General features: G+C 55.4%; 1 protein-coding gene across 5 annotated transcripts in view; it reads right to left on the reverse strand.

Moving 5' to 3' along the window:
• PXN (paxillin) overlaps positions 1 to 9,383 on the reverse strand; it is a 61,717-nt gene that overhangs the window by 13,635 nt on the left and 38,699 nt on the right. For 4 of the 5 annotated variants that reach the window (XM_017510226.1, XM_017510225.1, XM_037731961.1 and 1 more), the window contains exons 2-3: positions 724 to 950; positions 294 to 409 (exon numbers count right to left, since the gene is read on the reverse strand). In XM_017510226.1, the coding sequence (XP_017365715.1) occupies positions 294 to 409; positions 724 to 950 (343 nt within the window). Of the gene's footprint in view, positions 1 to 293; positions 410 to 723; positions 951 to 1,214; positions 1,320 to 9,383 lie in introns of those variants that run through there. The other variant, XM_037731959.1, reaches the window with a different exon arrangement.

Here is a 9,383-nt window from a genome sequence, read left to right on the forward strand (position 1 = left end):
GAGGAGATGTCTTCCCCAGCAAGAGGACAGAGGGTGGGGAAGGGACGTGGTAGGAAGAGGAGAGGAAGGAAGCCTTGCTTTAGCTCCCCAGCTACACGGAGATGCTATGACAGCCCAGAATGTCCACTGCATGGAGATGGCACTGATTAGGTAGGAAGCCCATCGACAGGCCTTCTGCAGCTTAAACCAGAAGAACCCCGCAAGGGCCAGTCGCCCCGCTGCCTCCCATCCTGGCCAGGTCCCTGAGATTTCTGAGCAGGAGGGAAGTTGCCCGGGGCAGGCTGGGGCGGTACCTGTAGACGTGCTCCTCCTCACCCACTCGGGAGCACGGAGAGCTGACACCGTCCTGAGGGTTAGAGGCACTGGAAGTTTTGGCACTGGAGCCGTACACAGGTGACGGGGACTGAGGCTGCAAGACGGAGAATGTTCAGAGGCTACCCCGAGGGGAGAAGAAAGAACGGGGCCAGGAGCAGCCCAAGTCACCCCCAGGAGGCTCCTGCCCAGAGCTAGTCTCACCAGGGAATTTCCAGTCGGGCCAGGAGACCTGTGATTAACCACTTGGTCACTGCCCCACTCACATGGTGGGTGGGAAGAGCAGTATCTGGTCGGGGCGGGCCGACTTCCCCAATTCCATTCCATCCACTGGCTCTCCAGGCCCCTGCCAGGTAAGCTCCCTCTGCCCCACAGCCTCTTCAGCTTTCCTTGCCCCTGTCCCCACCTCACCTGCTGGTGGATGAATCGAGAGCCGCTGGGCTGCCACTGGTCTAATGGGTCAAGGATCGTGCCATTGAGGGCCTCGCTGGATGGGGGTGGGGGCACGGGGGGTGGCACGGCAATCTCCTGGTATGTGTGGTTTCCAGTTGGGTATGAGTAGGGGGTCTCCTCTGACAAGAACACGGGTCGTTTGGAGATGTGGGAGGTGGTGGACTCCAGGTCCGCCAGCAGGGCGTCTGCAAAGAGAAGGTGCGGGGAGCAGGTGAGAACTGGGATCCTGGGGACTCTCTGGTGGCAGGGCCCTCCCTGCCTGCACCTCAAGAGTTAATGCCTTCCAGCACCTGCCCCACCCATGGGAGAAATGACCAGCCTCGGGACAGGAAGCCACCAGCCCTGACCAGCCTAACCAAGAACTGGCTCCCAAAGCTGACTTCTTCTGCCTGCCTGGGACTGAAGGTGCTCTAGAGGCGGGCTCTGGGGCTGCCCGTGGGATCTCCTACCTCCGGGAGTCAGGCACCTGGCGCTGCGTTCCCTCCTGACAGGGCCGCGCAGCTGCGAGCGAGAAGTGCCTGCCTGGAACTCTGAATCCGCAGGGCAACACGCAGAGAATGGGTGGGAGGGGCCCCACGTCACAGGGAGGGGCCCTGGCAGTGCCAGGCCCTCACTTGATTTCCAAGAGCTTAGGCTTTCTCAGCCCCAGACTAGAAGGGCACTCAGGATGCCCCCTGCCCTCCTGACCAAGTGGAAGCAGAAGCCCAGGCGCCAGGCTCCTCCTGAGGCTCCAGGCTTACGGAGTAAGGTGTGCAGGGAGGTGGGGGCTGGAGTGAGGCTGGTGCAGCGGTCCCCACCCCCTCAGTGAGCAGGGGGCAAGACTGCTCGGTTGGCTGTTTCTGCGGAAGTCTGGCAAACAGCCCGGCCCCAGAGGCTCCAGGGCCCCACTGTTCTGCTTTTAACAGCAGCAAGGGAGCCAAATCAGCCCTCCAGTGCAAGCTTCCATTACCCTGGTACCTGGCAGCCAATAGGGGGGCACTAGGTCTCCCCAGTCCCCAGAAAAGAAGGGTATAGAGGGGCAGGGGTAGGACCTGCTGACTCCCCACCTCCTCCATCCCCTCCTGGGACCCTCAACAGCCCCACAGCCCAGACAGCCTAGGCAGACGGTCCTGTCGCCCTGGGTGCCACACCCTCATTCCTGCCCGATTCACAACTTGCTCGCTGTCAGCTCCCTGGTAACCTGCTGGGTCCACAGAGCTGAGAGCTCCATTCCTAGTCCTTGGGATAATAAACATCTAAAAAGCAATGGCTGTGTTTATTGCCACTTATTAGTACCAGGCACACTGCTAGGCATTCTAGCAGTGTGTACACAGTCTCCATTAATCCCCCTAATACCCCGTGAAGCTGGAATGCTGATTCTCCCTGCATGGATGAGGAAAGTGGGCTTGGAGAGGCAGAGGTGTTCGCGCTGAATAACAAAGGTAGTGAGTGGTACGATTGTCTGACTCCTCGGAAGCCCCAAACCCCAAAAACCCTGGCCTGTAAGAAGCCACTATGACTACTAGATGACACCATACTTAAAGTGTTCAACTTCCTGAATGTTGGAGGCCCAAGCTGTGAGGCTTGCCAGTCTGATCCTTCCTTCTGGCCTTGCTCCCAGTCCCCCAACCTGTATTCAGTGGAGGGAAAAGAGAAGCAAGGCCCTCACCCAGGGCCTCTGTCGATGGGGCCACACCTTCTCCCAGCTGCCTGTCCTGATCTACCCTCAAGGCTGGCCACACCTACCCCAGGCTCCTGGCTCCTGCCCAGACAGACAGAAAGTCTGTTCCAAGGCCCAGGACCCCAGGTCTGGTCTCCTGACCTCCGAAGAAGGTTAAGTCCTACAGCTGCCGCCGCTTCCCACTCCAGGTCCCATGGAGGAGGTCTGGCTTCCTGTCTTTAGCAAACCGGAACTAGAGTTGGTAGGTATCTAGATAACAGCAGAAAAGGAACCAATGTCCAGGCCGATCCCCACGGCCTCTCCAGGGCCACACCTGCTGTCTTGGCTTCTCACAGTGTCCTCATTTCCTCTGGGCCCAATCGGCGATGGGTGGGTCCCTCTTTCTCCACCATGGGCAGGGCCAGCTATAAAACCCCACAGGGCTCCCCAGAATAGGCAGTGACTGCAGCCCCGGTAGGGGGCAGGAGTGGCTGCCATCCTTGAAGGCCCACTGGGGCCGGCAGCTTCACCTGTGTTACCTGCCATCCTCTTCACAATGCCACTAGCATAGATGGCAAAACTGCGGTTCAGAGGCACAGTCACATCCCCACACTGCCAACGCTGACTGAAGTGACAATGCTGGACTCTGAACTCAGGTGTCTTGGGCTCCAAACACCCAACAGAAGACAAACAGGCTTCCTCGTCAAACATTTTGAATCAGGGACTCCACCAAACGCTCGCTCCACACAATGTGATTCTAAGCCTGGGCTTTTGGTTTATGGATTGGATTCTGGTTTATGATGTGAACAGGCTCTTTTGAGCACAGATCCATAGGTTGGTGGAGTGTTGGTGACAGGATGCAGTCCTGGGGCACAGAGACAAAAGATCACTCATTCTGAGGTCGAGCCAGACCTGAGTTCAAACGCCAGCTCTCCTCTTTACTATCCATGCCACACGGCAAATCACTTAGCTTTTCAGGGCCTGTTTTCTCAGTAAGCTCTTGAATAATTCTGACCTCAGAGAACTGGTATGAGGTTTATAAGGGCTAACAGAGGGGCTGGGCATGGTGGCTCAGGCCTGTAATCCCAGCACTTTGGGAGGCTGAGGCAGGTGGACACGAGGTCATGAGTTCAAGATCAGCCTGGCTAATATGGTGAAACCCCATCTCTACTAAAAATACAAAAATTAGCCAGGCGTGGTGGCACATGCCTGTAGTCCCAGCTACTCCAGAGTCTGAGGCAGAAAAATTGCTTGAACCCGGGAGGTGGAGGTTGCAGTGAGCCAAGACTGTGTCACTGCCCTCCAGCCTGGGCAACAGAGCAAGACTCCATCTCAACAAAACAAAACTGTTACAAGTACATTGAAAGCTGTAAACATCAGGCCCTCCAGACCCACGAGACCCTGAAGGAGGAAGCTCTGTAGCCCATTGGAAGCTACAGACAGCAGATTTTATTTGCTTTGTAAAATCCAGAAAACGTCTTCCTCCAGGTAGAGCAGTGTAGGTAGGATGCAAAGTACTGATATCTCCTAAGTCTTCTATGTCTTTTCTGGGTAGAATCTGGGCAAAATATGAAAAGAACAACCTTGAGAAAAGTAATAAAATAACATTCAAAGTGTAGCTGGCCGGGCGTAGTGGCTCACATCAGCAATCCCAGCACTTTGGGAGACTGGGGCGGGCAGATCACCTGAGGTCAGGAGTTAAAGACCAGCCTGACCAACATGGAGAAACCCTGTCTTTACTAAAAATACAAAAATTAGGGCCAGGCGCGGTGGCTCATGCCTATAATCCCAGCACTATGAGAGGCCAAGGTGGGTGGATCACAAGGTCAAGAGTTGGAGACCAGCCTGACCAACATAGTGAAACCCTATCTCTACTAAAAATACAAAAATCAGCCAGGTGTGGTGGCGCATGCCTGTAATCCCAGTTACTCAGGAGGCTGAGGCAGGAGGATTGCTTGAAACCCGGGAGGCGGAGGTTGCATTGAGCCGAGATTACGCCACTGCATTCCAGCCTGGGTGACAGAGCAAGACTCTGTTTCAAAACAAAAACACAAAATTAGTCAGGCATGGTGGTGGGTGCCTGTAATCCCAGCTACTTGGGAGGCTGAGGCAGGAGGATTGCTTGAACCCAAGAGGCAGAGGTTGTAGTGAGCCAAGATTGTGCCATTGCACTCCAGCCTGGGTGACAGAATGAGACTCTGTCTTTAAAAAAAAAAAAAAAAAAAAAATTAAAAATTAGCTGGGTGTGGTGGCACATGTCTATAGTCCCAGCTACTCAGGAGGTTGAGGTGGGAGGATCACTTGAGAGCAGGAGTTGAAGATCAGCTTGGGCAACATAGTGAGATCCCATCTCTAAAAAAAAATATGTAAAAATTAGCTGGGTGTGGTGATACGTGCCTGTAGTCTCAGTTAGGAGGCTGAGGCAGGAGGATCGCTTGAGCCCAGGAGGTCAAGGCTACAGTGAACTACAATTGCACCACTGCACTCCAGCCAGGGTGACAAAGTGAGACCCTGTCTTAAAAAAAGATACAGAGTGTAGATGTCAGGGAGAAGGCACATCATGATTCAGTTTTCTCCAAAGTTTTATCTATTTAAGGGACAGAGAAAAACCCCAGCAAGTCCATCCACCAGCCACAGGGTCTCTGGTATGGCTTCCTCCTCCCTCTCTACCCTTCATCCTTACCAGGCAAGGACTAGGCAAGAGGGGTAAGAGATAGTGTCTCCAAATCCCCCACAAACACCTCCAAGAAAGAGAACCAGAAATATAGAAAGCGAGTCAAGAGTAGACTCCTAGCTTTACTTTTATTTCCAATGGGTGCAGATACCTGAGACTTCCCCATTCGCTGCAAATGGTTAAGGGCCAAAGTCCCCTAGCAAGCTCAGCAAACGCCCCCGATGGCGTGAGCAAACAGCCGGCAGGCACTGCACACAGGCGTCCACTTGAAGGCGCGGCCCCATCCCAGCGGGTTCCTCCAGTGTCTAGCTCCAGCCTTTCTCCTCCGCTGTAAATATTCCTTCTACTCATACCCCAAGGAAGGTGTCAGGCTACCCACTCTTCAGAGAAAATGGTACTCACTGAAACCATTCGAGACCAGGAATACACCCTCCCTTCCCACATGCTGGGAGGACAGGTTCCAGACACTCTGCTTGGAAGGAGTCGGGAGCCATCATTCAAGCTAAGGAAGGCCTCAACTTCCTGGAACTACTCTACTAAGTTTCCAGGTCCAGGACTGAGTCCCTCCAAACCCAAGCCACCTGCAGGAGGAAGCTCTCTCTGGGGCTTCCCATCCACTTTTTTGGAGGAAACCCACCCTGAATTCTGCAGGTTTTCTGTCTCTCTGGGCCAGCGAAAGTATGCAACATGAGGAGGTAGGGCAGGCTGTCCCGAGCCTGGGGGCGGGCTAGGTGCAAAGTCCCCAGCAAGCCCTGGGCAAAGGCCACGGAGCAATGTCCTGGCTCAGCCAGGACATTGGCGAGGAAGGAGCGCAGACTGTCTGCCGCTGCCCACCAGAGGGCACCATTGGCCCATCGGCTTCCTGCCACTGGGAGTAACCAAAGATAACCTCGTGCAATCTTGGAATTTTCTAGCTGGGGAAGACTGGGGAGCCCCTGGCCCTGGGTGCGGAGGGGAAGTTTCAATCTTGAGAGAACAAGGCTGAGGTGAAGGAACACAGCAAGCTACTAGGAGGAACGCAGGTGGTCACTTGAAGGTGCACCCCAAGGGTGACATGCAGAGCTCTGGGGAACCAGAGGGGCATGGGCCCTGTGCAAAGGCAGCACCGCATGCGCCCCCGTCCCCACCCCACGGCTGTGCCTGGTTGGAGCAACAGCGTGGAGCAGTTGCAGCTTTGGGCCGGGAGGCCACCCTGGGGCAGGTGGGTGGGTAGGTACCTTCCCGGGCCCCAGCAACCGACTAGCGTAATCCTAGGACTGGTGAGAGCCGCTGGAATGTTACGGTGCAGACACCCTCGGCCCACTGCTCCAAGGAGGAGGGGACCCAGAGGCCGAGGCCGAGGCCGGTTCGCCTGCATTCCAGGGCAAGTGCTGCAGCTGCGCCCCTCACATTCCTGTACCCACCCAGGGGCTCAGGGTGGAAGGAAGCCTGGGTCCCCTTGTGCTACAATGGGGTGATGTCCCTCCAACCCTGGCTCTGGGGACCCAGGTTGATCCACTGACACATGGCACTCAATACCAGATTAAAGAGAGTCAATTAAACCCCTGTGCCCCCAGCCCCAACTGCAGCACAGAAACAAGCCAGGCTTCTTCCTCCTACCCAAGCCCCTGCCACTTCTTAGTGTGTGATAAAGACTATCAAGACCAGAGGCCTGAAGCTGGAAAGGTGCCAAGAGAGCTGAGCTAAAGGTCTATCTCTCTGAGGGGGAGGGAGGACCCAGAGCGATTCCATTCTCTCTTCCCAGGCTCTGAGGACTCTCAATGTTGCAAACTTGTAAGGTGAATCCTGAGTCACCTGGACTCTGCTCAATGGCTGAATTGCTTGGATAGGCTGCTTAACTGCTCTTGTGCCTCAGTTTCCTCGTCTGCCCAATAGGAATTCCACCATTATACTCACAGGATTGGGACTACATGAGAAAAATAGATAAAAAATGCTGACTTGGAATAAAGTGCTGTGTGAATAGAGCACGCAGGAAAGAGGAGTTGCTAAGTAGACACAAGCTTCTTCCCAGAGAGAGGTTGAGCCCCAGGAGGGGAAAGAAGTTACCTCCCCATCCTATCCAATCCCTGAGGGCAAAGGGTACTGCCATCTAGCCCTGGATCAGCAGGAAGCAGGTAAATGTGGGCATGGAGCCAGCTTTCCCATCCCTTCCTGGAGTTTACAGGCTGCCCTGCCACACCAGCCCCAGTGCCAGGGCCCCTCAGCTCCTGCCCACCTCTGCCACTGTGGACTCCTCCACCAGCAGCCCCAGGCAGAACTTAAAGAGGTAGGGTCCTGTGGCCCTGGGAGGGGGGGGCCCGCCTTGCATTCTTGAGGCCTGGCCTGGGAGAGGCCCACAGTTAGAACAAGGTCTTTTCTAGCCGCTTACCCGCCTTCTTCTGCAGGCCTGTTGGGTTTTGTTGCCCCAGGCAGGGAGTGGCCAGCGCAGCTTCCTCAGGAGCTGACAAGCCCAAGGAAGGAGCAGCAAACACTGCCCTGAAAGCTCCGGCACCAGCAGCAAGGGCTGCCATAGCACAGGGGCCTTCCTGGAATCCCTGGGCCAGCTGTCCATACCTGCCATCCCATAGGATACCCAGACTCCCAGGGTCCCCACACAGGCCTAGCCTCCTGGCCTGTCTATCCTGTTGGGTCCAGAACTCTGGACAAGGGAGGTTCCCAGCCCCCTGCTGACCACCTGGGCAGCCTTGGTAGCTTCAAGTGTCAGAGAAGCTGCCAGGCCTCCTCACAGCTGCCCATGCTCAGGGATATAAGCAGTGAGCGGGGCTTGGCCCTTCCAAGGAAAGAGCTATGTAAACACCAGGACCAGCTCAGGGATGGTCTCATCTCAGCCCCTCTGGTGAGACTCTTCCAGATTAGGAAGGGGAACAGAACGGGAAGGCGGGTCTCCCCACTCCCCGCTCCCCTGGCCCCAAGTCCTCCTGCCCTCCCCCAGCCTGGAGCACTTGAGCAGTTAGAGCAGAGGTAATCTAATCCGCAGCGGGGTGCTTTCACTCGGTGAGTAAGTCCCCAGGAATGGGGAGCTGGGTATATTTATCCTGATAACCGTCCTTCTTCAGTAAGGACCAATCCACAATTAGGCCAGATCCGCTCTGCCCCACCCACCCCCAGCCCAGGGACCTAGGGCCTGGACACTGAGTAGGAACTCAATCTCCTTGAAGGGCCTTCCCTGCCAATTTGGGTTCTTGTCAACTGTCTCCTCTCCAAGAATTAAGCTCCAGAGAGCAGGGGCCTTGTCTGTCTTGTTCGATGCCATGTCCCCAGCAGCTAGAATAAATGGCTGAATGACAGAGGGTCTGTGAAGAGGAGGAGGAGGGGGAAGCAGCAGTGAGCAGGGGAAGCAGCCAGTGCGGAGGAGGGGAGCAGGGATGCTCCCAGGCCTGCGGATCAGTGAGGGCCCATCAGTGGATGCTGTCATCTCCCTGGATGTCTTCTCTATCAAGAAAATGGGCAGAACCCAATTGTCCCCATTCCTAGTAGCACACTCTCAGGAGGAGATAATATGATTATGGGTGAGATTTATATAGCACCTTTGAGCTCTTCTGAGTTAGTCTAAATCCAAGATTCTGCTATTATCTGAATCCCAGACAGGAACTGCTCTCCTAAGAGGATGGATGAGAAACGAATCAATACCATAGTGTCATTTAAATATTTAATAGCCATGCCTGGAGGTTACAAAGACTCAGCCACCAATTCTCCTCCGCTGACTCATGCCTCACTCAACAGGAACTGCATTTTACCCTCACGGCCCTGAAGGAAGCGTGGGCTGGGGGGTGACACACAGGAAACCAGGGGAGAAGACCAGGGGAGAGTTTTCCAGTCAGAAGCCAGGGGAGGAGGGGGTGGCCATTTGGATAAGGAGGTTCTTCCCTGGGCTTCCTACATGCCTAGCACAGGAGGGTGGCTTCCTGTCTGCTGACGAGCTCTTCCTCACAGAGGCTGACACAATATGAGTGTGCAGGCAGGCTGGCTTTATTAGCTGCCTGGCTTGTGCCCAAGGTCACAGGGCACAGGTAACTGGAGACCCGAGAGAATAAAGGCTGCTAGGCAACTCCAGAAGTCACCCTGAGCTCCAGCCAGAAGCCCAACTGTGCCAGGCACCCACACAGGGCCCACCCCTCAGGCTCCTGGCTGCCGCGCTTCCCCATCAAATGGAGCTCCAGGAGCTTAAGCAACAGCAGGTGAGACGACGAGGAGGCTGCCCAGGTTGACTCTGAGCACTTCTACGCATCTGCCTCGGGCTACAGGCACAGGAGTTCAGGCCAGGCTGGCCGAACACCACATTCTTTTTTTTTTTTTTTTTTTTTT

The sequence above is a fragment of the Cebus imitator genome, unplaced genomic scaffold (genome assembly GCF_001604975.1).
Source record: "Cebus imitator isolate Cc_AM_T3 unplaced genomic scaffold, Cebus_imitator-1.0 Scaffold434, whole genome shotgun sequence".
NCBI lineage: Eukaryota > Metazoa > Chordata > Mammalia > Primates > Cebidae > Cebus > Cebus imitator.